This window comes from Cygnus atratus, chromosome 19, assembly GCF_013377495.2.
Source record: "Cygnus atratus isolate AKBS03 ecotype Queensland, Australia chromosome 19, CAtr_DNAZoo_HiC_assembly, whole genome shotgun sequence".
In the NCBI taxonomy this organism is placed as follows: Eukaryota; Metazoa; Chordata; class Aves; order Anseriformes; family Anatidae; genus Cygnus; species Cygnus atratus.
In genome coordinates, this window is record NC_066380.1 from 6,502,925 (window position 1) to 6,529,397 (window position 26,473).

Genomic DNA, 26,473 nt, shown 5'->3' on the forward strand with positions numbered 1-26,473 from the left:
TCTGCTTTTTGAATTTAAGCCCTAAAAGTTTTTCATGAAGGTATGGGCTCCTTTAGGAACTCTGTGGATGTTGATCTGTATATAAACCCGTCTTTTTTTTGTCACCTCCTATGGTCATTGCCTAAAGGTGATCAGAGGAAAAATACTCCCTGGGCTGTGAGGAGTGCTGTCCCACCGGCTGGTCAGAAAGGCTCTGGTGAATGCATCGTCCTGGTGAAACCAGCCAGAAAGGTGATGGCTTCCCTCTTCTGGGGCTCTTGATCCATCCGTCAGTTTGGTGTAGCCTGGAAATGGAGATGTCTTCAGTGGTAATTAGAGTAGGGTTTAAAGTAGAGTTTAATGCCTCTGCACTAGAGGTGCTAGCAATCCGTATGCTTGTTTTTCTTCAAGGGCTTAAGAAGCTGTGCCTCTGCACCACGTTTCTCGTCAGGGTGATCCTAATTACGTCTGAAACTGCAGAGGTGCAGTGCGTAGCAAGGAGCTTGGCGCTGTTCCTGCCTACTTCCCCAGACAGAGCAGAAATGTAAATTGGCATCTTAAATCCCCTCTGCAGGACAGCCCTGCACCTCAGACAGCTTGGCCAGGGTGCCTGGGTGCCGAATGATGCAGTTACCCTGCGGAACTCCTTCCTGCCTGGCCTGTTAGTAGGGAACTGGCCTACCTCACTGCCCACAGTGTGCTCTGCCTCTTACCTCTGATGCAAGATAAATTCCCAGGGCATGTGCATTGAATTTTATAAACCAACCACTTGTCTGGCCATTGATAGCACATCACAGCTTGAGATACCACCCGTTCTCCTCATACAGCTTCCGTTTGGGTTATTAGTGGGCTCACCAAAACAATTCTGCTTTTTCCAGTGAACCCTTTCAGTTCCCTGTACACTCTGTGACATTCCGCCTCTTGGAGACTGTCTCCTTCCCTGGCACATGCTGCTGCCTGGGGGAGGAGGACGTGTCATACTGCAGTGCCTTGAGCATCTCTGTTCTCCTTGCAGCAAATACCAGGACTCCAGAGGTGGTAGCCTTAACAAGAAATCTAAGGTGACACCGTGAGTCTTTGGTGTCTTTGAGTCTGCCATTGCCCTGGGTTTCCCTCTCTGGAGAGGGGGGCAAAAAGGGGATAAGCCCCTTGATATCTGGAGTCTCCATGAACAGCTGGAATATTGGTTACTGCTGCGTGGTCTGTTGGTGTCCCTCAGCACAAGACAGCCTTTGCTGCAGGGCAGCTTTTAGTCTAGACTCAGCTGCAGCCTGACTCCAGAGAGGTAGGACAGATGGTATTTCCCCACTGGTGGTGGGGAAATCGCAGGGCCAGTGTGTTGCTTGTCAGTCTGAGCGTGCATTAATCCTAGTGTGTTATTGTGGCTGTGCTTTCCCAGCAGTTACTCATTCCTGCCCCAGAGTTTTATTGTACAGCTTGTCCTTTTGTTTCCTCCCTGCTCAAGTTGCAGGTGCTGTGTGGGTCATGTTTTTCAGGGCTGCAACTGTTGTGTTATGGCAAAGCCAGGATTTGTCAGTAGATTTGTTTGCGCCAAAGCAGAGCGGTGTTACTGCAGAACTATGTCAGATCAGTGCAGCTTGAGGATACCAGCGAAGATGCTGGGTCATGGGTTTACCTCTGTGGCTACAAAAACTGGATTTCTTTACTACTGCAATTGGGACTGGGCTAATTTGACTTGCTAGGGTGTTGATGATGCCTGGTTATGTCTGTCTCTTTGAGACTAGTGTCTGAAAGTTGCAGGAGTGTTATGGAGATAAAGCCTTGCAGGTGAAGCTACATAGCAGAATAAATTAACGTGACTTCTTTTTGCCAGTGTATACATGCTTCAGTGGGAGCAAAAGGCAAACTTGCTTCTGTATGATGGTGGTGAAAAATCAGCAAGGCAGACAAAGGTCTGTAAAACAGACCTTTAAAGCTTCTGGTGCATCCTGTTTGTACTGTATTTTCTGTAGCTGTGGCTGTGGAGGCCTCTGGACCCCACCAGTGCTGTGGCTGCTATTCCCCTGAATCCTGGTATCACTGCCCAGATCTGGTGTTAGGTGGGTTTGTTTGTTCATGAATGAACTGAAAATTTAGAGCCCCGAAGGTGAAATCAGCCTTGTTTTCTTTCTCCTGGGATTGTTACCCTTGAAATCAAAGCTGCGTTTTCCATGAATGTGTAAGCCTTGCTGCCACATCCACTTAGGATATACTGGGCTGCTTTTTCCCTCGAGTTCCTGATATTGTCATGTAGAATCAGTGCTGTGTTGTTCTTTACCTCAGATATCCCAAGGTGTCAAGCAAGATCCAGGACTTCATTCTGTTACCCAGAAGATCCCGGAGGAAGCTGCACGCAGTACTGCTGCAGTTCTCCAGCCTCTCAAGGCTCTTCCCTTCCCCAGTGCTGCAGCCTAGAGTCAATGCGGCATTTGCTATAATGGGCAGTGACTTTTTGAGACCAGGCTTTGCACTGTAGGCTGTACCACTCTCTAAATAATCTTCCTCAGTAAAACGCAGAGCTTCAAACAACAAAATCCCTTTACGGTTGCTACCTGCAAAAATACAAAGAGGAAATTGGCTCACAAGTGCACTCGAGGTGTTGAAGTGCCCTGTTTTCCTTCCCCATCTGTGTTTTATGTCCTCACATGTTCTGGGCTAACCCATCTGCAGGATGGTAGCAGGGAGGGATCTGGCAGATAAGTCAGCCCTCGAAATGGAGGAGGGGAGGGATGTTCCTGATTAATTCTCTCACGGCAGAGACGAACTGAAGCAAATGACATCTCGGGTGAGATGGTGGGTTTTGTGCGCCAGGAATACCTCTTGTTCCTCCTGCAAACTCTTGACCTATAGCTGCAGACACTTGCTTTAAATCTGTCAGCCTCAGCAGCTTGGGGCTGATGCACAGCAGTGAGGGAGTCAGGAACTGTGTGGACACAAAACTGATTTGTTTCCATAGGAACAAGTAGATTTCACCATGTTGGAGGGAAGTAGGAGGGGAATTATCCCCCTGGGCCTGGTTCTGGCTCTCAGATTGGATTGGCTGCTGCACTGCAATTGTAGAGCAGCAGCCCATGAAGGGATTATCTATCTAGTCCCTGATCACAAGTAGGGAGAGAAGCACGTGGATCCAATCCGCTCCCACCATGGGCTTCCCCTGCAGGGACAGCACCAGGTTGTGTGCCAGGATTCCCCAGGTCACAGCCCTCTATGGCACTTGGAAACAAAGGATTAAGCTTGGTCTCTAACAGTTGGAAAGGAAGCCTGTAGTACTACAGCACAGCATCTGTGACTGTATAGTGCAAAGTCCTTTTCCAGTTAGGATGATGAAGGTGATGGACTGTGCTCACATTTCAGCATACCTTCTTCTAGGTGTGCATTTCCGCAAGAGCTGGGAACTATCTGTGGTGTCTGCAAGGACTGGGAGAAGCTGAAATCTTACAGACAAGGGCTTCAGGTGATACTTGAAATCCTGTCTTCTAAAGGTACTTGTCCCAGGCAATGACTGAGAGGGAAAGCCTAGATTTCTAGGTAGGAAGAAAGCACAGGCCATGGAAAACTGGCAGAATGGTAATTCCTGAGCGCATTTGGGCCTTGGGCTTCCTCCTGAGGAATTCCATTTTCTGTTATTTCTACGCAAATAGGGTGCAGGGTTGTATAATCCTCAAATGGAGAGAAATTGTTTGCTCAGCATCTGCCTCCCCTCACTGTACGTGAGGACTTTAGTATATGTAATATGTAAACTGAGTTATGGCTGGAGTGCAGCTCTGAATGAGAAATCCTTGCATCATGCTTTGTAGCACAGCCGGTGAGCTGATTGAATACATTCACCCTTGGTTTTGAGTCTGATACACAGACGCATCAGAAGAATGCAGCAACATCTCTCTACCCTCGTTTCAGGTCAACTAAAAATGCATGGTGCACCTAGAAAGTTAGGCCAGATCCTGCTGTTGTGACCTAGGGTATGTGGACTTCTTGGAATTTCTTCAGAGATGTAGCAGCAGAAATCCCTGGGGCAGTCTCTTGGCTATGCCACTGCTCTCTGTGGGCTCACAGGCCATCAGATGAAAGTGGACCACCTGAAGCATAAGAATATTCCTCACCTCCTTGTGTGTCTGCTGCCCTGTGGAAGCAGCACAGCCGTGAAACTCTGAAGTTCCCCACAAGTCTAACTGGTGTGCAGAGGCTCTGGTGCAGCCGTGACTTGGCATAATACACACAGCTCTCTTCCAAATGTTGATGTACCCTGAAGCTAGTGGAGTGTGAAGCAGGAAAACCACCCCAAGGGATTCGAATCAAAATAAACAGCAGAAAAAACTTTATCTTATCCTGCTGCTTTCAGAGACCTGCAGGGAGTCATGTGCAGGAGAGGCTGAGTGAAGCACAAAAGAGGGAGTTGTGGAAAGGGTGAATAAAGAAGGCAGTAACTGCAGTGACTCTTGGGAACTGGTCTGTGCAGTCAGAGATAAGCCAGAGAAGAACAACTTACTGTGCTCTGGAAGAGGGTAAGGGGGAGAGCTGCTTCTAAGAAAATTTTATTGTAAAACTTGCTGTGTCTTTCCTTCTTGCTGTAGCAGTGGTGTGCATAACGGTGCTGCAGGCTGAGGTCTGAATCCAGCCACTGAGGCTGAAACACCAGGGGTGTGAAGGAACACTGTTCAGGGCCTGTCCCCCATCTGGTCATCTGAGCCCCCTCAGCACACGTTTGGCTCAACAAACGTGTTGTGAGGAAACTCACTTCTAACTGACTCCTGATCCTCAAGGCATGTGGGACCTCCCAGAGACCACCAAGAGCATATAAATACGACAATGCATTTCAGTAACAGAGGCTTTCTTCTGTAGGGAAGAGAAGATCTATGCTCCAACAAGAATGGTTTCACTCAAGGAGGTGACACGGGACAGTACTGGGACAATCACCTCTGTACACCTAGATCAGTGGCTAGGCAGTTGTCCTGCCTCCTGTGAGGAGACAGGCCCTGTGGCTGAGGTGGAAGCCCAGTTATATGCTGGCTTTCTGTGGCACATTTAGTCCCCAATGTCAGTGAAACAAAACCCACCATTATGTTTGTTCATGAGGACATGGATTTGACTCTAAGCTTACTATACGGAAGGTTTTAAACAGCCAGCCATGCAGTTTTCTATGGAGGGGGATTCTCTTGGAGGGGACAGTTTCTTCAGAAAGGCTTTGTCTCTTTGGCCAACTCTGTGATGTGAGGTCATTTTTTTAAAAATATTGCCTCTTTCAGTAAATGTAGGTTTCTCATGTAACTTTATTTTGTGTAAACTCTCTGAAAACACTGCCTGTTTCTTATTTAGAACAAAATGAGAGCATAGCATGGGAAAAAGATGCTAGAGAGCTCCAGAACACCACACAGCCTGGTCAGTTGTGAAAGGGGCAGAGGAAAAAATGTGGTACCAGGATTTCCACAGTGAGAATCTTTTCTGGAGCAGAGTGCTATGTGAATGTGTTATACCCTATTTCTACGCTTATTTTTTCCTACAGTGAATTAACCCAGCTGTTACCCTTTAGTGTTGGAAGATCACAGTGCCTCAGTCTGTGCATAAAACCTTAATAAAGGCTTCTCAGACAGCACCTCTCATTTGCTGGGGGCATATACTGGTGTCAGCAGCAATACTGTGCGGAGGAGCAGAACTCAAGGCTGATGAGGATTAGGAGAAGGTGTGAATTTCAGAAGCTTTTGTCTAGTTAATTATCTATCTCCTCTGACTCTTCTAGGCCCTTTCTGCTGCTGGGTTGGAGAGCTGTGCAGTGCTGGGGAGAAGTGGCTAGGTGTTGGAGATGCTGCTTGAGATCCAGAATTATGTAAAGCAATTGTAAGGGCTGTAAGCCAGCACAATAGTGCTAACCTCCCTTTGCACGACTGTAAATAGGAACTCAAGGTACAAGGCAGTGGAAAGCCTTCTCTTTTGTTTCTGCTAGCATGTATACTATGATGACGCATGAAGTATTGCCTGTCTTCATTTCTCAATTGTATTTGTGAATAATGAATCCCTGTGTACAGTAACGTTGCCTGTATGATAGAATGAATGTCACTACAATAGATCTCTATTTCTATATGTATCCATTGTGTGACCAGTACTAGTTACACTCTTAGGAAGTATTCTACCAACTGCTTGTGGTCTTGCTGTCTTTCACTATGGGTCAAAGCTAGACTCATGACTGTGCTGCAGAAACTGACAGATAACACATCCCCTTGCTTAAATTTCATGAGTTGAAAAGTGCTAACCTTGCTGGAGAGAACATGGCTATTTAAGAATGAGACTTACCATGTGATTGAGTCTGTAGGACTGGTGTCTGAGTTCACATGGTGAGCATGAAGGAAGGCTGAAAGCTAGGGGTAGAGGAAAGATGCTGTTAGAACAGCAGGGTGATGGGTACTTCTGTTCATGATGTACCTGCATTTAAATTCTTGCTGTTCATGTTGGGCAATCTGGCTTTTTTTTTTTGTCTGAGCAGCACTTCTGTTTGGGGAAGATAAGAGCTCACAGAGGCCACAGTCAGCAGGAAAGGAAAGACTAAATCTGTAACACAGCCTTTATGCTAGCTGACTGGCTGGCAGAGGATAGGACATGCTTGCCCTTGCTCCTGCCCCACGTTTAAGTTACGGAGTTGCTTATGCATGTACATGCATGTCATTTGAAGGATCAGACCACGAAAGTGCTCCCCAGGGCAGTTCCTGCATCTGGCCTCTACCTTCCAGTTGAACTGGGTAATGTCTGTCATGAAAGAGCCCTAGGCTTGAGTGCTCCTGTAAGAAGTAGGAAGCTACTATCATTCCTGAGGTGTTTGTTTTAGCAGTTGGTAAGACTGAGGCTAAAAATATTTACTGTTATAAATATTCAGTGGCTAATGTGCTGCATAGGTGTCAGCCTGTGTTTTTAAGGGTTCATTTGAGACGTAAGAATGCTTAAAGCATAGCTGTTGTGCTGTTTACAGAGGCTTGCAAACTGTTGATAAAATGCAGTCTGCATGAAGATGTGAGTGTTGGCAGTCAGTACCATTATCAGGAGAGTCAGAGGTACCAACACCCCCAGACTGCACTGGGATGCTTGTCCTGCATTGTGCCATAGTGAGTTAACAAAGGACTCCTGATCTGGACATGTAAGTGATCAACTATAAGACCTGACGGATAAACCAAATCTAGTTCTAAGCCTAAACAGGAGCATATCTGAACTGTGTAAGTAGACAGTGAAGTCCCCAGGGGCAGGAACTGTATTTCATGCTGTGTAATGGCATAGCACTTTGTGCAATGAAGTTCTGATTGAATTGTTATCCCTGGGCACCACCAGAGCACAGGAAATAACAAATACTGGATTTTAAAACTAGAAACAGCCATGTGAAACTGAATACTGTGTTAATCTTAGTTTTATGAAGCTAATATAATCCAAACTGGGGATTAATCACATCTCCTAATAACGTACTTGTCTGCAGCTGGTTAATAAGTAAGCAAATAGAAATTAAATGGTCAGATGGTGTTCACTCTTCTGTTCTTTGGAACTCCTTTTGTCTTTGTAAGCTACTGCTTTGGCTTTCTAATTGAGGCTTTACCACCTTTAGCGCATTCTAATCCAAGAATCTCAAAGGACTGACAAACTGCAAGGATGCTGTATTAATGTATATACTAGACTTGTATTTTAAAGCCTGCTACAGACATCTTCACAGCCTTCCAACTTCTCTGGAGGCCCGAAGGGAAAGTAAGTGGTAGCAAAAGCATTTTGTCTCTTCTACGTAGAACAAAAGATGTGTATTTGATTTGGTTGCTGACTGTCAATGACTTCTGTTGCAACTTCACTGAAGTTGCTTCTCTTTTTTCTTTACTGAGACTAAAGTCATGTATGGAAAAGCTCTGACTCGCTGTTCTTTCAGAAGTGCAGGTTACCAGAAGGAAAAGGTGTGAAAATGCTTTAATTGTAACTTGTTTGTGAGGCTTAATAAACCAATTACAAACCTAATATTACAGTCCAGGAGTCCTAGCTGCACATCCTGTGGACTGATGAATCCTCTTGGGAAGAGGATGTGTCGAGAAGCAGTTGCAGTCTGAGCTGGTACGTAGGGATGCTGTTAGTATGCTGCCTTCCTGCATCTTGGGAAGAGGGGGTTGCCTTGACAGAATGGCATGGCCCCAAGATCATGGGCAGGTTAGCTGCGAATGCTCTGTTGCTGGAATTAAATGCTACTCTAACTGTTCTGGGGAATCTCTCTGTTTTAGAGCACAAGACCAGAACAGTCACCTAATCTGCTCTGAGCAAAGCAGGAAGGGGCAGGCTTGCTCATGCAGTCACTTTTCTCATGTGTTTATCAGGTTTGAAAGTGTTTATTCAACAAAGCAGGTAAACTAGGAACAATATGCCTATGATGATTGTTTTAGTGATTGCTAAGAGATGCTGGAAGATTGGTTCTTCCAAAGATCTTACTACAGTCTCTCGTGTAACAAGAAGACATCAGACTGTTTGATCAAAGGGGTAAACCTGTATGTTTTTTGACTAGCGAGTGCATTGTGCGCCTTTTCTAGGAAGAAATGTGGTCCTACTGCAGAAAGCCAGCTCATGGGAGTGCTGTCTTTTAATAGGGTGGTCACTGCTCTCTGAGCATAGGAGCAGTGAATAAACGCAGTCAACTGGTCTGAAAGTTTCAGTGCCTTGTCGGGAAGGAACTTGATTATAGAGTAAATATCTGCTTGTTCTATCATTGATAGCACCTTTTTGTTCTGTAGGATGCCAAGATACCAGATGCATGAATGATTTTCATAGAGTTGCCTGACTTTAATTTTAAAAACTAATAGGGAACCCCCAAGTCCCTGGTGCCCTGATGATAAATGTTATACATTTTTGCATGATTCTCTTAATGCTTCAGCCGGTGACATGTTTGGATTTTCTCTGAGCGTTGCTCTACAGTAACTGCTAAATTGTTTTCCATCCCTCAAATATTTTTTGACTATTGCATTACAAATGCAGTTTTCAGCCCAAATCTGTGCTTTAATGCAGCCCTGCATACTAAAATAGAAATAAGTCTGGAAGGGATGATGTGACTGGCTTTGCCCTGAGGTAGCTGTGAAGCTAGTTGGGAACATGTGTAAGTACTTCAGAAATGAGCAATGCAAAATGTGACCTGAAAAGGTATTTATTGTTACTTCCTGCCTGAACCTTTTCAGCCTGAGACCCAGTAGGATTTACAACCTTATTTCTTTGTCCCTTAGTTTAGAAGAGGAGAGCTATTACTTGTCAGACCAAAAATTTACTAATAAGAGTGTGAAACAGATGTACTTCAGTCTTCCAATAACTGACAGTTTGGAGAATAAAGCTGATCTGAGCCTAGTTTTCCAACTCTGTTAATGCTTGGAATCGCGTTACTAGAACTGATAACTGTGTATCTTAAGGGGGAATTTTGAGTCAATACCTAAATGAAAGATATAAGCAAATTAAGTGTTTTTATTTCCTGAATACGGCATCTGCGCCTCTGTTTTAGTTGCTACTTTATTATGCTTTATGGGTGAAACTTAGTGCAAAGAAGTGTCCCAGGGTGGTATTCCTGCTTAAAAGGATAGGAAATCAAATGTCACGTCAGTCCTGCGTGTTAAAACAAAACAATAAAGTAACTTTCCCTTAAGATAAAAAATAAAGGAGGAAAACAGAGGGTTGGTGCCCTTAACCCAATTGAAGAGCATTTTTCAGGCACAGCATCTCGTGCAGCAGTCTGTGTAATGAGGCTGCTTTTGATGTCACGCTAGAGGCTTCCTCGTTTTCCAAGGGGAATCCTGGCTGCCCTTGTCATTCCAGCATGGGCATACTGCAGCACGTTATCTTCCAAGATGTGTTCCATCCTTCTTCCCTTTGCTCCCAGCCTTGCTACCGCACATCTCCTGTGCCAGAATTGAATAAGCCAGTTTATCTCACCTTTCTGCTCCTGTCTGCCCAATTCATCCGGCGTGTTGTTCTTATCTCTCTCTCTCTCCTCAGTCGGGCTTAATTTTGTCACTTGGTGCTGCTCTATCAGGAGGAATCCATTCCCCGGCTGCTAAATGGCTCAACCTGGGCTGCACGTGCTGTCCATGCCACACATGCTCCATTGTAGGTTATTTACAGAAGTAATTTATTATGCCTACTGCAAGAGGGCAGGCAAGGCTGCTTTACGCTGTGTTCTCCTTGGCACCCAGCCAGCTTGCCACAGAATTTACTAATCTGGGCTTTTTCGTGTCTGATTTGAAAGGCTTAGCCTGAGCAGGAGAGGGAAGCGTTTGTCCCAGAGAGAAAGGAGGGGGCTAAACCAATAGGGAAACAATACGGATGCAATGGGGTGATAGCGCATCCATTTTTATAGAGCTTTTTGGCTGTAACCCCTGATGGGGGTCGAGCGTAAAGAAACTTGTAAGCTGAACCACGTGTACATTCTGGTAGCTTATGGATAAGAACACGTTCATTTTCTGTTATTTAGGGTTCAAATTTTGTGTTCATTCAGATTGAAAACAATACTGAGATAACTGATTTAGGTGACCAGCTATGGGTTTGGGTAACTAACCTTGAACCTCTCTAGGAAGGGAGACTTCCTGGAAGAGGACCAATAATGTGTTTATATTCCTAAATAGTTCACTGGTTATATATTTATACTGACTTATTTTAATATAACTATAATTGTGTAACTCCACGGGTAAATGTCTGTGTAGATGAGCCCTAGATTCCCAACGCTGGGCAGCCTGGAATTTGACATAGAAACTGAGGAGGTGCTACTTTAGTAATACTGCTATGTAAAGGTTGAACTTAAATTTAACAGCATGCAGTTCTGGAATGAAGGACTCTAAACCAGAAAATACTTGGCTAATGTGTTCTTTCAAATCACAGTGAACTAGCATACTGTTAGTATTTTAAAGGGTGCAATTGCTAGGGTTGACAACAGTAGCAGAAAGTCAGAGGCTTAAACATTACCTGTTTTGGCTTGGCTGAATTCAGTGGAGTTACTCAAATGACATCTTGCCTGGTGCTCAGAAGAAAGCTATTGAAAAATGACTGGCAGAAAACTTTTTTTGAATTATCCTTTTTATATTTTTGGCCTCTTGCCTTCTGTGAGTACTCAGTGTTTTGTTTTTGTTTTTTGTGTGTGTGTTTTTTTCTTTGAATAGTCTGGAAGTTACTCAGTTAATGCAAAAAATTTGTATGAGTTTTGTATAATGCTGGAATCCAGAAGCCACATCAGTTTTACATCTGTCTTTGCCCTGAGGTTTTTTCCTTTAATTGTGACAAGGACAACAGAAAAAGCTAGGATTTGGGCCAAAGCAGGAAGTTTCAGGAGAACACAGAGCATGATACCAGGAGAATTTAATTCCTAGAGGTGTCGTTCTTATAAATGCAAGTAATGTTCTTTTGATAGCAAGGTAGGATTTGGTGCTGCAAGTTGGAGATCAATAGCTGGAACAGCATCTCAGTGTGCTAGGAAGGGAATCTATAGTTACACTATACCTTTTCCTCACCTACAATAAGGTCAAAATAAGCCAGTGCAGCTTGGATGGGTTTTTTAAATGCTAAAAGATGCTGGAGTGGCGCTCTTTCACATATTGACCAGAGACATCTATAGGAATGAAGCTGAGGCAGCAGAAAACTGCTGGAGTGATGCAATGCCTCAAAGATTCCAGGGTTAATCCCACTGGAATGGAAAAAGGAGCTGTATTTGAAAAAACAAATGAAAGATCCCAGTTAACACTTTATATTTCTGAAAAGTCTAAAGTAATGAGAATGGGTTACAGTCTTATTTTTAACTGCAGTAGAGTTGTATCAGAAGTCACACTACTGCAGACTTAACTTACAGGAGATATTTCTATTTGAGGCGTTAGAGATTGTAGGATGCCTCCTTACCTCTCGTCACTTGAAACCACTCTGCAGCTTTTGATTACCAAGTTATTCTGGCAGGCCACAGATATGGAATTGCCTTTATAGCTGAAAAAAGGGAAATATAGGGAAGTAGAAAAAGTTGCATAAGATTATATAAGAAGACAGTAGCCAAAGTAGGAGCTGAAATCACGACTGCTCAAGCCCTTGTCTGAGGTGTTAAAAGCTCATTCCTTGTCTTCATTTCCATTGCCTATACTAAGTTCATGCAGGACAATGGCACGATAGAAAATCGAGGGGCCTGGATTTCTGTAAGTGGAGCAGTTACAGTCAGTACTGAATTGGCAAAATTATGCATTGCTAGAGCTATCAACAGAGAGGACTGCGTGCCAGCAACCAAGCAATGCGGGCAGGGCTTCTTTTAACAAAGACAACTGTATTCGTGCTGTAGACACCGTATTTTTGAAGTGGTGCTTCTCCACTATGTAAGGAAGCAAACTGATCATGCTTTCAGAAATGCTCAGTGACTCTTGAAGAGCCATGTAAACAGCTGAGGACTTGAGAACAGGCCACAAACTAGCAAGGTCATCAGCAGATGTAAGTAAGCATGCCTAGCTTTGCTTGAAGCACTTGGATTTGAAAAAAGAAAAAGCGAAGGAGAACTTGTGGGCTGTGGATGCTAAGTCAGCATTAGGAAAAGGAGAGTGAAAGGCTTCCTTCCCCTGATATGACTTGAAGTACAGAAAATTGGAGGATTCTTTTTAGTTCAGGAGGAAGCTGCTGCTGCTTTAGCCCTGGCAATACTCAGGTTTGAGTTTTTAGCCAGAAAAAGCCCTGAGTAGACGCAAGCCTTTGGCTGCTATTTATTCTGCTTCAGATCATACACTGGTTGCATGCTGGAACGATAGCGTCCTCTCATGTTCCAGTGTGCAGGGTGTGAGTGATTTTGTTGTGGCTCAGGTAGCTGTATTTTGTCAAAAGAAGACATGCTGGTTTTCAGTCTCTGCATCAGCTTTCCTTTCCAATGAGACAGAGCTGTACCTTGATAACAAAACCAAACCACATATAGCTATATTAATTGGGGTTTTTAGTTAGCATGGAACTTCAGAGGAAGGAGCCATAGCTGTTGCAGATGGGGCTAAAGGGAATGTGCTGCAAGCATAGGCTTCCTCAGAACAGCAGTCTCTCCTCCCTGGGGAGGAGCCCTTGTTTTTGTGCCTTAAACTCTATCATAGCTGTGGCTGAAGCACCCTGGAATCCATGAGTATTAATGGAAGCAGAAAAGCCACGAAAAGGGAAGGAAACTATCATTCACTCGTCTGAAACTTCCTCTTTCATTTCAGGGACTTTCTGCCACGTGGTTCTGGCATCGTAACCAGACGCCCACTGGTCCTGCAGCTAGTAAACTCCAGCACAGGTATGTGAGCTGCCTCCCCGTGTGTCCAGCTGGATTCCTGTCTTGGTCTAGAAAGGTCTTATTTGATCAATGACAATGCACAATGTGAAAAAGTAAATAACTTTTCACCATAAAAATGACCTGCAGCTGGTTTTCAGTTCTGCCTGTTTAACATCTGATGCATTAAATACTCAGCATTTTCCGTCTTTTGCTACTTTGTTTGATCTAAGCAGGGTTTCATGCATATACTTCTCATGATTTTTCTGTCTGTGCAGCTGTGACCCTTATGAATAGGTAAGACCCAAAAGCTAAAGGACCCTGTTGATAATCCTCTGAAATAAGGGGGTGAGATGACTACTGCACTAAAAACTAAATGTGAGAATGCTGGGATCTGAAGAATGACTATAGAGTTCTGTGGCTGGTCTTTTGGGTTGTTCAGTTTTTTGCTCTCTGCAGGGTGTTTTCATTAGTGTTCCCCTTCAAACATGAGATCTCCTATAAGATCGCCTTGAGGAGGAGTTGACAAGTGACTGTTTCAGGGTATTCTTTCTCTCTTGTTAGGTGGATGTGACCTGTTCACAGCAATCCCCTTGCCTATGCTAAGGGAGACAGCTTGACTTTTGGGAGGCTTTTTAAATTCAAATAGAGAGTTCTTGAATTAGTTGGCCTAGTCAATGACTGGCAAAGAAAAAACAAACAAACAAATTCAAAACCATGTGAGGAGATTTTTTTGGGGGTGATTTTTTTTGCTATTTTGAGGCTCTCTTGTCTTTTCTCATCATGTAATGAGACTAATATTTAGCCCCAGTACTTGAATACAGAGCTAGTCCAAGTTCTGAATACAAAGGTATCTCCCAATGCAGCTGTGGAAGTCACAGCTGCTGCAAGTATGTAAATGCAAAGCTTGCTTAGTATCAACAGGGAGTCTTGGATTATTACTTGAATAAAGACAAGTGAGGATGCCACCTCTGAGAAGAGCTGAATTGGAAAGATTTCGGGCTTGCAAAGGTTATGTCCGATGTTGATCTGATGGTGTGATTGCAGTAACTTTTGCCAACCAGCCAGGTTATAGTGGGAAAGACACTTGCCACACTTCATCCCTTCAACTGTTCTTTGTTTCTTATCTTAAAAATCCAGGTTATATTTTTGTTACACTTTTGACTAAGTTTCTCTTACTCTAGTGACCATCTCTGACTCTGCTTCTGTTTTTAAACAGAATATGGTGAGTTCCTACACTGCAAAGGAAAAAAATTCACGGATTTTGAGGAGGTCCGTTTGGAGATTGAGGCTGAAACGGATCGTGTTACTGGCTCCAACAAAGGGATTTCCCCTGTGCCCATTAACCTCAGAGTCTATTCTCCCCATGGTGAGTCTTAATACATTCTCTGAAGTCAGGGGATAAGTGAGGCAGGTTGCTGTTTTGTCATAATGTAAAGACAAAGATGAATTGGGGAGTGTGCCTGCCTTTTACTTTTTACTTCGATCCCCATATGGGATATGCCTGGTCTGTGGTGCATCAACCTGCCAGTCTTTGCCATGTTTCTAAAAGTTGTCTGCCAAATGAAATATCTGACTGCTAACAGAGCTACTCCCAGAAGCAATTGATATCTGCAGAACCTTCTTCCTTAAGAGACTTTTCCTTTCCATCAGTATTGACATTACTGTAAAGTTCTAACTTTCTTTACTGCTTTCTGGGCCAAGAAATGGAGCTAAAAATGATGGGAGGAGGGTGGCTTTCCTGAAGAGTATTTGCCTTCTGTTGGCACGTAAAGATGCACTTTGCATAGAGCTCTCCAGATAATGTTCAAACCATAAGCCTCTGATTTCAGTGCAAGAATTCTGCTTAAACGAGTGGAATGGCACAAAATTTGCAAGCTCTTTAAATGTGAATAGCTCTTTGGGCATTGCTGGGGAAGCAGCAGCTTGGCACTACATCAGCAGTAGGCTACGTAGAATTTCTTGAATTTTATTTTCTAATTTTTCTTCAGTGAGACAATCAAACAGTTAAAGGGCTGCATGTTGCATCCTTCAGGAGAAGGCCCATCTGACTTTGACAAGAGCCTCTTGAATAAGGCCTGCAGGACTGAACATTTTAATACTGGGGACAGCTAATGAGAATTAACTCTTCTGACTCTCCAGTCTTTGTTATGAAGTGGTAAAAATGTACTGTTATCCCCTTCCCTTCGGTGTAGCCAGTATGGAAGGACTTTGAGGTCGGTCCTTGATCAGTGTGTGAGCAAGTGATTTAAAGGGAATGGCAATAAGATCACTGACAATCATGACTAATAATAACTAGCAAATATTTTTTTATTAAGCAGTAACAAAAAGGAATTGGAAAACTCCGAATTCTTCTGAGTCGTGTGCATCTTTTACACCTCTAATGTACTGAAGTCACTAAAGCCACAGGTACTCTTTATAGACTAGAGCATACCTACCTCAACACACTCTTGTTCTGTCTTGTTTCCTATGTCTAGTCCTGAACCTGACGTTGGTGGATCTACCAGGTATGACAAAAGTCCCAGTAGGGGACCAGCCCCCTGACATCGAGTTCCAGATCCGAGATATGCTTATGCAGTTTGTCACCAAAGAGAATTGCCTCATCCTGGCGGTATCCCCAGCCAACTCTGATTTGGCCAATTCTGATGCTCTGAAAATTGCAAAGGAGGTGGATCCTCAAGGTAAATCTTGTATTTTAGCATGGACTACTAGCTAGTGGCCCAATTCTCCTTTTTGGCTGTGATTAGCCCAGTAGCTGTGGGATCCCGTCTGTTGTCTTAGGTGGTATCTTCACTAACATATGCCCTTCTGAGAGGTGGTTGTGAGTCTTAATAGCTACTACAGTAGAATTTTTTGTTACTCCGTATTTCCTCCTTTGAGCCTCTGAAGAGGTAAAAGACTTCCCTTCCTTTACTGTAGTCATCCACGTTGTGCCTAGAGGAAAAGCAGAAAAATCCCTGCACTTAAAGCCCTCTCTACTGTGGCATAGCATGTCAGTGTTTTTGGCAGGGTGTAACTGAGAACTGACCTCTGTTATCATCTGGTCTGCTGTTGTGACCTCTTGAAATGATGGGAACTGTAGTATTTGAGTTCAGGAGCCCTTGAGTAGCCAAGGTGGGTAATCTGTAAACTCTTCGAACAGAGGAAGACATTACATGAGTCATTTTGCTTGATCAACTATATTCTTTTTTTTCTGAAGGGCAACGCACTATTGGAGTCATCACTAAGCTGGATCTTATGGATGAAGGAACTGATGCAAGAGATGTTCTAGAAAACAAATTACTTCCTCTACGTAGAGGTATGTTTCATCATGTTTTGTTTGAGATCTACTTCCTTCATTTTCCCTGTGTAAGGTATCTTGGCCTCATCCTCTGCCTTCAGTGATCCTGGAACATCTGTTAAAACTAGTGCTTAGGCCATCTCTGTTCCAAACCAGCATTGAGAAAACTTGGGGAAAGGGGATGAGTCACACTTAGGAAATTTTTAGGTGATATTTAGTAGTCCTAGGTGATATTTAGTCCTAGCAGAAGCATAACCCTATGCTCTTATCTTTACTGTCTTCCTTATTTTTAATAAAGCAAGCTGCAAAAATTAAATTCCTGTATTACTCCCCTGCTGTTTTATTTGATTGCCATAGTATATGAGGTGTAATCATAGTGGGCTGTACTGTGATATATGCTGTACATAGCCATAGTGAAGTACCTATCTTAAAGACTTGAACAAGAGTCCTGAATGAGAACAGGGTGTACTTTATGGTTGTGGGAACAGTGATAAATAAGTTAATTCTCAGTCGCATAGTTGCACTTTTGTCCTGCACACCAAAGTGTCAGAACCTGAGATGTCCAGAGGAAACTGTAGTTTAAAACATTTCCAATTAGTACCTAATAATGTGTTGCCACTGAAACTTCCCAATGTTGACAGCTGGGTAACTTCCTTCTCAATCTGAGTCCCATTTACGTTCTCATCCTTGCAACCACCTGATCTTTAACCTTGCTTCTGCAGGTTACATTGGTGTAGTCAACAGAAGTCAGAAGGACATTGATGGCAAGAAGGACATTCAGGCAGCTCTGGCTGCAGAGAGGAAATTTTTTCTCTCCCACCCTGCCTACAGACACATGGCTGATCGCATGGGAACCCCCTACCTGCAGAAAGTGCTGAACCAGGTACTGTTACCAGTTGAGAACTGCTGCTCACTATGCCAAAAGGATGTCTAGGTTGCTCATCGGGCTCTTCTGGGATGGAAAAATACAGAAGAATATAAAACTTCTGGTCAACAAACTGAAATTCTGAACATTGTTTTGGTGCCGTGGGACTTCTGAAGATTTGCTTACTCTTCCTTCTCTGACTCATAAAAAGCATTTTGATGCCAGGTCTTGTGAAGTGTGCTTGATCTGAATAATGTTAATAAATGAGCTCACACACCAAGTGCAGAACGTTGCTTTATCCTCTCAGTGGTGCTGGTACAAAATCAATAGCAAGCTTATGGTATTTGTCTAAATTTACGCTATTGGAATGAACACAAGGTTAAGCTAAAAGACAACTTCTAAATTCCTAGTGGTCTTTGCCTAATACTAAGTTGTGAAGATTGATTTAAATATGATGCTGGTAGTCATTTTCCCTTTTGTTAAGACTGATTCTTTAAGTGAAGAACTGCTCTGCCTTTCTTTATTTAAATATTTCTCTTTAAGATGGGGACTTCAACATCTGTGTTCTGTGGAAACCCCTTTATTGGAGCCTCAGTGCGTTTGGTTCCTTTTACCTTGCCTTGTCACCTTTTCACTGAAAAAGGGCTTAACCACCACCCTTATGTGTGCAGAACAAAGATGGGTGTCAGTGGTGTGATAACCTGCAGACAGAGTAGCCGTTACCTTGGTATAAGTGACAAATGCTGATAATTGTATGTGAAATTTATTCCTGATTGGAGATGACAGGCTTGTCAGAATGGAAGGTTTGTATTAGGCTAACACCTGAAATGAAATTTAGGAATAAACGGGTGAAATAGGTAGGAGATGGAAGGCAGGATACACCAAGCTTATAACTGATATCTGTCCTGGGTTTGACTCTTTATTTGGACCACTTGGAAAACACAGCAAGAGAGGAATATTCCTCTTTATTCTGGGGTGCTGACATAGCGCACACTTCCCGAAAACCACTTACAGCTTTTATCTTGAACCTTTTTCCTGTGCAGCAATTGACCAACCACATCCGTGACACCCTGCCAGGGCTGAGGAACAAGCTCCAGAGCCAGCTTCTCTCCATTGAGAAGGAGGTAGAGGAGTACAAGAACTTTCGTCCTGATGACCCTGCTCGCAAGACTAAAGCTCTGCTTCAGTGAGTGGCCTTAACTGCATGTCCCTCCCTGGAAGCAACTACTTAGCCATGCCTTTTACTTCATGCTTTTTGTTTTCTTTTAGGATGGTCCAGCAGTTTGCTGTGGACTTCGAGAAACGTATTGAAGGCTCCGGAGACCAAATTGATACCTATGAGCTCTCAGGAGGAGCTAGGATTAACCGTATCTTCCATGAGCGTTTTCCCTTTGAACTCGTGAAGGTACTGCTGAGATACCTTTTCTCCTTGCCTGTTTTTCACCTCTTCTGTCTGTCTTCCTGCCTCTCTTAGCATCTTTCACTATCTATTTTTCCCTTTTTGATTTCTTGTCACTTCTTCTACTTTATCACCTCACTTTCACTTCCTGTTGTCTACTTCATTGGAGCCTTCCCATAATACTGACATCTCCCTCAGTCCCAGTCCTTGTGAAAACTTAACTTTCTCTTTGTAGTTAAATGCTACTCTTGCTTAATTCTTAAAGGCTAAATTAAACGTGCAAAATAACTTCCTTTTAACACAGACAACAGCAAATTGATGTTGGAATGTCCTTGCAGATATGTAGATATCTAATTTAAGTTGCACGTAATGCAAATGGTTTTGAAACTTGTACATCCTTGATCCCGAGCATCAGGCTGGGCCTAAAGCCTCCCTAATGCATATGCAAGAAGCAGGAAAGATGATGTAGATATACCTGGCCTTACTTATTTGTCCCATTAAAAATGGCCTAGAGGTGGGAATGGTGTAGAAACTGCTCTACAGTCATCATAGCTGAAGAGGATCTGTAGTGGATCTGTAGTGAATGATAGGTTTCCTGGATGGCAAAGTATACTAACACGATCAGAAGTGATAGGGAGAAAATCCTCTAACATAAATTTAAATGAAGTCAGGAGCCAAAACGTTCTACTCCTGGGTCTTCCACATTTTTTTGCCTTTTAATTTAAATAAGATGAGACCTTCTTAGTGAAATACAAGAGCCTGCCTTATATTGGATAATATATATTTGTAGGTGAATTGTAAATCTGCTTGAGGTGTTAGCTGAAAAACAGCTGCCAAGACCTTATGTTATATCTCAGGAGACAAAACAGTTCATTGTAGAAAGCAATCTAGTGCTTCAGTCCTATTGCTTTATCTCTAAATAGCTCCTTGGGAGCTGCTGAGGGGTTGGCACCTGTAAATGCAGGCCCTTAGCTATTAATATTTGTCCAGGATATCTGTATTGACAGTAGAAGCTTTATGGCTGTGCTCTGTATCCAACACTTGGGCTAACATTTCATCTGTCACATGATAGTACTAGCATGGGACCTCTTTGTGAAACATGCTGTTATGTATCTTGGGGTTGTGCAAACAACAGCATCAAACAGTTTCTGATAAAAACTCTCTGTTGGTGCAGATGGAGTTTGATGAGAAGGAGCTGCGACGGGAGATTAGCTATGCCATCAAGAACATCCATGGTATCAGGCACGTATCATGCACTAAGCAGACCACTGGCTGCATAGCCTTGTAAATACCTCTAGACCTTCCAAATGGAGTTGAAGACTTCAGAGGTACGGTAGGTCCACCAAAGGGGAGGGATAACTTCCTTGGACTCCCAAGTGGCTTGAATCTGGGAACAGGGACGAAGTAGCTTGCTTCCTGTTCCCATGTGAGTTGCAGAAGCCTAAAAGGTAAAACTGCCTTGGTGACTAGTTACTTTCTCCCTCTCTTTCATTCCTGGGTAGGAAAGGACAGGATTGCAAGCCCATACCACTGCTTCATTTAGTTTTAAATGTTGGTTTTCACTTCCTGCTTCCATTCTAACCATTACATAAAACAGTTGCTGGTGCTGAGCACCTCCTCCCCTAGAGATTTGAAGGGAGCATTAGGGTGCCCATCACCAGGATCCCAGTGGCCCCAGAATGTGAGTTCCAGTGTTTAGGTAGCAAATACAGTTGCATTCTCCTCAGTGGAGGTTAACTTCCTGAAAACACATCTCTGAGACCCTGAGTCATGCTTCCCCTGGGAAGGTGACTGGCCTCTGGTTCCTGTCAGGGGCAGCACTGGTGTCCATCTGGGATCCATTTTGCCCTCAGCACCTGCCTCCTGGGAGGTGCCAAGCATCCCCCATTTTCCAAGGCAGGACTTCTCTGAGGGGTGTGATGCTCCCCCAGCCCTGTGTGTTGGGTTTCAGTGATGGTGGTGCCTGCTCCGAGATGTGTGTGTAACGCTGTGACATTCTCCTTGCCCCTTCTCCCCCCTTCTGCCTTGTCTTGTCCCCTATCCTGGGTGTTTAGAACCGGTCTCTTCACACCCGACATGGCATTTGAGACCATTGTGAAAAAGCAGGTGAAGAAGATTAAAGAGCCTTGCCTGAAATGCGTCGACATGGTTATTTCGGAGTTAATCAATACCGTTAGACAGTGCACCAAGAAGGTAACTGGAGGCAGCATGGAGCTGGCACCTTCCACCCCCTCTCTGGCTGCAGCACAGCATTGTGACTGGGGCAGGGACTTGCCTGCAGCGACACTCGTGTTTCTGACCACCTCCTCAGCATGACTAGACCTGAGCGGTACCAGCCTGGGACGATCCAGCCAACAAGCCAAACAAAAGCACTGTGGAACATGGGCTATGGGCTTGTTCCCAGAAATCTTTACAGCAGAGGGGTGCTGGAGATGTCCGCCCCCCACACCTCCAGTCTGTAGCGTGACTCCTGATTCCTCTCGAAGCCAAGGGTATTTCTTATAGGGCCTCATCTGACTTTAAATTTGTTTGCTGGTTTTATTTTCCAAGCCAGAAACTGGGTTTTAAATTATGTCCCCTCTCCTCTGCTAGAAATAGGAGGGTTAATCCCAAACAAGCCTTTACTATCAGGGCAGGGTGCTGCTGGCTGGGTGTATGGGGCTGAACTTCGGAGGCTACTACTGCAGTTACAGCTGTGGGCTGTATCACAGGGGAACGTTCCTGTGGTGTTTGGCTTGGTTTCTGGTTGGCTTGGTCCATATCCTGTTCTGGAAGAGCAGCACATGGCTGAGAAGGATCATGTTAGAAATGTCAATCTACCTCTGGGTTTCTCCTGCCCTCTCCCTCAGAGAGGGCTTCAAGCTTTGTCCTTTGGGATTCATACTGGTATCTATTGGAACTGGGGTAAGGAACCTGCCTTAATTCTGCACTCTGGATATGGCAGCTTTTGTTTGAGGCTGGGGCTGAAAAGCAGCAAGATAGGAAGACACATGCCATTCTTCTCAGCCATGGCTTGCTGCTTCAGCCAGGGCTGGGTACTGGTGAAAAGGCACCTGAGTTAGGATGGTAGCTTGGGTACTGGAGACTGGAATCGCCACTGGCTGTTTGGGTGCAGGTAAATGGGCATTGCACGAGGTGTCGGGAGAGTCTGACACCTTCTCCCTGTGAGGGTGGGGAGAGGTGCCCAAGTGGTAATAGCTGCCATCACTTGGAGAAATGCTGAGCCCTTAGGGCCGGGAGCCTCTGTAGAAGGGCTCGGGCATGCAGACACGTGCTTTGCCTCCCAGAGCAGCCTGGGAAAGCAAAGCAGTTGCAGTGAGATATTGCTCAGGTTTCTAGAGTGCTGGAGGAGCTTCCTTTTTCTGTCCTGCTGTTCTCTCTTGGGGTATGTGACTGTGGGGAGCACCCAGAAAATTGCCATTAGAGCCTGGTGACAGGTAAGCACAGGCCCTCAGGCTGCCAAGTATCCAGAGTCACCTGCTAATTGGATCAGAAGGGCATTCCTTTTCAAGCCCTCTGAAGCTTCTCTTGGCTTGTTTTCATCCATCAGTTATTGTTCAAAATCTCCTATTCATTGTCTGTTTGCATCCTTCCCTCCATTTCCTATTCTTCTTCATCATTTCTGTGTTTCTTCTTTTACTGACAAGTCTAGTAGTGAAGAGACCATATGTTCTGACAGCAACAGGTTTCCTAGGTGGTGGGTACAGCAGGGTGGGAAATAAGGGAGGAGAAGAGACCACAGGAATGGAGTAGGGGGTATTGGAGAGGGGGTCTGTGAGGGACCATCTCACAGCTTCAGGATTAGTGTTCCGTTTTAGTTTAGATCCCACTGCTAAGTGTTTAATGGCTAACTGCAGTGCTGCTTGCTGTGTTGTGTGCTAGTAGTCATGGCTACAGTTTTCTGTCTGAAGAAGCAAAATACTGTCATTCAGGTGGTACCCAGGTACTTGAAGGAACTGGTTTTCTTCTTTGTACAAGGCCCCCTGAGTCTGGTCTTTGAAGCGGTGCACGTAGGGGAAATGGTGTGCACTGAGTTTAGCGGGCTGACTAGACTAGTAGGAATAAGGAATCAAGTCAGAGGGTGTGGAGGAAGCTCTGAAAATGCCTTTGCTTTGATCGGAAGAGGCTGCTTTGGCACCTTGAGAGAGGCTCTTGGGTGAAGCTGAATCCTCTAGTGTACTCTGATCCTCTCTGCTACTTAAAATTCAGGTTACTGGAGGTCCTATAATATGCATTGAAGTGTTTTAAGAGAGTGATGTAACTTGGGGTCTTGCAGATGTTACCTATGGAGATGAAAGATGAAGTGAAGGGGTAGGTATCTGATTTAAATGGAGTGATGTCTAGTTATAACTAGACCTGGATTAATTGTGAGCTGTAGACACCATAGGTTTGACTATTAATTGTACCTTCAAAAAAGCAGGATCCCATCCCTGTGTCAATGGGATGTTGTCCCCTTGAAAGCACTTTCAGAGCAGTTATATGCTGTGCAAAGAGAAGGAACTGATTTTATGGCACAAAAAGCACCCTGGTAAAAGCTCTGAAGTGTTAAAGATGTGCTGGAGAAACTTCTCTGGATGCAGTAATAGCCTTGAATTGGAATAATTTGGCCATATTCTAGAAAGTGCAGTTTCTGTGGATTTTCTGTTTCTGTCATAGGAGAGGAACTGAGAATACAAGGCACTTCATATGGTATCAGATAGTATGGAAACTAATACTATGTTATACACTTCAACAGGCCTGTATTGGGCCTGATGCTGCAGGTTAGCTGATGCAGTCCAGATGCTTTGTATAGCTGTGGATGCCCTGTAGCATGTTTGCGTTTCCCTAAACACTGGCATACCTCTGGCTTTACTGAGAAAGCTAACTGTTGTGGGAATGTTGTGGGAAAGGTGAGTGAGATAAAAGACACTCTGTAAGTGAAGCAGTTATCTTAATCTCTGAAATTGAGACATCCGTTCAGTTCAGTTTTCAGGCCAGCACAAGGTGCAAGTGACAGACCTTTGCAAGTCTTACCTTGGCTCCTGGTCAGGCCTCCTGCACGTGAAATAAGGAAAGCATGAAAGGGGTAACCATGGTGGGAAAGGGGGATATCTACAGACAAAGGGAAATGAGACATGGTGAGCCTCTAGGAAATAGTCGCTTGCTGTGGCAAGCAGCTGTGTTTTAAAATCTGCATAAGCTTGCCTTCAGGAAGAGATCACTTGATCCCTGGGGACTTCCATCCATTCATTTTGCTCTTGACAGCTCACCATTTCACCAGCCAGCTCTTCCTACCTCCTTTCCTCTGCCACTTCCATTTGCCTGTAGACTCTCCCGATACTTGGCAGTGCGCAGGCCCCATAGCAATGCTCACCTGGTTCAATAAGCTAATGGACTGAACCAAAGATCTCACTTCTCATTTTGCCTTGTTTTCTCTTTTCCCTTTTCCTTCCTCCTCTCTCCTTCTTCCTGCTCTTTCTCTGCTTTGCTCTCTTCTTCCCTGTTGCTTCCTCCCACCCTGCCCCTGCCATGCAGAACGGGTCTCTTCACGCCTGACCTCGCTTTTGAAGCCATAGTGAAAAAGCAGGTGCAGAAGTTGAAGGAGCCGAGTCTGAAGTGTGTGGATATGGTAGTGAGTGAGCTCACATCCACCATCAGAAAGTGTAGCGAAAAGGTAAAGAAACCAAAAATACAAAGAAAGGTCAATGCCCACGCCCCTTCCCACACACATTCACGCTGTTTCTCCACACGTACCACAGGAACTCCAGTGAATTTAGTGAAAGAAAATGGGTATAAAGAGGCAGCTAAAGGAGAGCAGCAGTCTGCAGGCATCAGTGCAGCTTAAAAGCAGGCCGAGAGGAGTGGGCATTAGCTGATGGGCTCTTCAGCTGTTAAGTAAGCTGGGATCCAGTGGATTACTTTGTAGGGAGCCCTTTTCCTCTTTCTGGCTCAGTGGCACTCACCTCAGTGTGGATCAAACCCTCTGCAAGCCCTGTTTGCTGTGCCACTGCCTATGTATTTGGAACTTCTTACTTATTTTCTAATGGGACCCCCTAAAAAAAATAAATCCATATACTCTAGAAAAATATTAAAAAATAAAAAGCCAGAAAAGACCTTATGTTTCCCCCCACAACACTAGTGGTCTGCAGGCTTCAGCTTGGCTACAGAGCTGTGCTGAGCAGTATCATGAACAATACAACCATCAATTAAAGTCTGAGGTACAAGAGATTCAGTGTCAACAGATTACTGGCCCGAAAGACTTGGGGGGGAGGTAGGGGCTTTTCCATACATTACACCCTTTACATCATTCTCCTGCTGATGCCTCGCTTCATGGACTATGCTCAGTTGAGGTAGTGTAGATATCTTTTTCTTTTTACACTGTAAACGGCAAGAGCCTTAGGCTAGCAGAGGGCAGCAGCAGCTTGCTGAGTGACATAGAAGGTGTCAAATGAATGCTGTTTAGAGGTTGGGGCAGGAGCGGGTTTGTTTCCCAGGCTAGTTTTGTCCAGGAGGGGGCACCACATGCCTCCTGAAAATAAAGGTAGAGTGGCAATTAATTTGTGTGGAACTTAGATGTGAGGGGCCAGAAACAGGTCTGTAGCACAATAGTGGTATACTCCTGGAACTGAGTTGGAAAGGGCTGTTTCACTAGTTATTTTAAGACCTGAAAATTATAATCCTATTCTTGCAGGGTTGTAGTCTGACTCACAATCATACAGCCCAAAACTGGGAAGGAAGGGAGGATAACTGAGTTCAGAGTGAAGTTGAGAGCTAAGCTATTGAGGACTAATTGTACTTAGGAACACAGAGCTCAACTTCTGAGCTCTGTCTGCTGTACTTCTTGCAGAGTGCTGCTGTTGCCAAATAGCTGTGGCAAGGCAGAGTAGCTCCTTTCCAGCTTGTTTCTCTTGTGGGTTTTATTTTGGTGGTTTTGATTTTTGTTTACACTGTTTTCTGTATCTGGCAGGAGATGTATCCTGTACGTAGGGGAGGGAGAAGAATCATGAAAACCTCATGTGTGTTGATACCCAACAGCTCTATTGGGCAATGTCATTAGAGCAGCTGGCCACCCACTGGCTCTATAGATTTTAATCTGTGATGTGGTGGAGGACCCCATGGGGTTGTTCAAAGATGATGCAACTGAGATGTATGCTATAAAGAAGTCAATAGTAGCAGTGGCATTGTAGAAAGCTAATGGCTGTAATAAGATTTAGCCTGAGAGGCCAGGGAGATGAATGTTAAAGATGAGACAACTCCTTGAGTGGCTGTATCTAGTGATAGTATTGGAAAATTTGGAAGGAAGGTTCTAATAATATTTAAAGGTGAACGTCTACACATAGTGAGAAGACAATCTTGCCTGTATCTCCCTCTGAAAGAGGGAAGAAAGACCAGCAGATCTCTGAAATTTTCATAGACCACTTTAGGTTAGCAGCAAGTCTTAGGTGGTTTCTGATGATGTAAGACGACGGGTAATAACTGCACAGGGGCATTAACTGATTTGTGGTATTTATCTTGCATGTTATAGCCCTAGCTGCTTCATCTGGACATAAAGCATGTGCTATTAGGGGAGGCAACTGGAAAAGGCTACTTCAGGACTGATGCTAATTGTAAGGTCACGCCCAGTCCACTGTGCTGTGGATTGATGCAGCCTTTCAGATATCAGAAACAAACCTTTGAACTAAGTCCTGCAAGGCTTCGTGAAAGGAAGAGAGCTTGGGCTAACACCTTTTGAATTAGCTTAAC

The 26,473-nt window shown here is 44.3% G+C and overlaps 1 protein-coding gene across 1 annotated transcript in view; it reads left to right on the top strand.

The window, feature by feature from the left end:
• The window catches only part of DNM1 (dynamin 1), a 68,137-nt gene that overhangs the window by 10,815 nt on the left and 30,849 nt on the right, over positions 1-26,473 (top strand). The window contains exons 2-10 of the mRNA XM_035555335.2: positions 13,158-13,231; positions 14,427-14,576; positions 15,685-15,888; positions 16,407-16,505; positions 17,210-17,370; positions 18,396-18,538; positions 18,622-18,757; positions 19,926-19,993; positions 20,806-20,944. Of these exons, the coding sequence (XP_035411228.1) occupies positions 13,158-13,231; positions 14,427-14,576; positions 15,685-15,888; positions 16,407-16,505; positions 17,210-17,370; positions 18,396-18,538; positions 18,622-18,757; positions 19,926-19,993; positions 20,806-20,944 (1,174 nt within the window). The remainder of the gene's footprint in view (positions 1-13,157; positions 13,232-14,426; positions 14,577-15,684; positions 15,889-16,406; positions 16,506-17,209; positions 17,371-18,395; positions 18,539-18,621; positions 18,758-19,925; positions 19,994-20,805; positions 20,945-26,473) is intronic.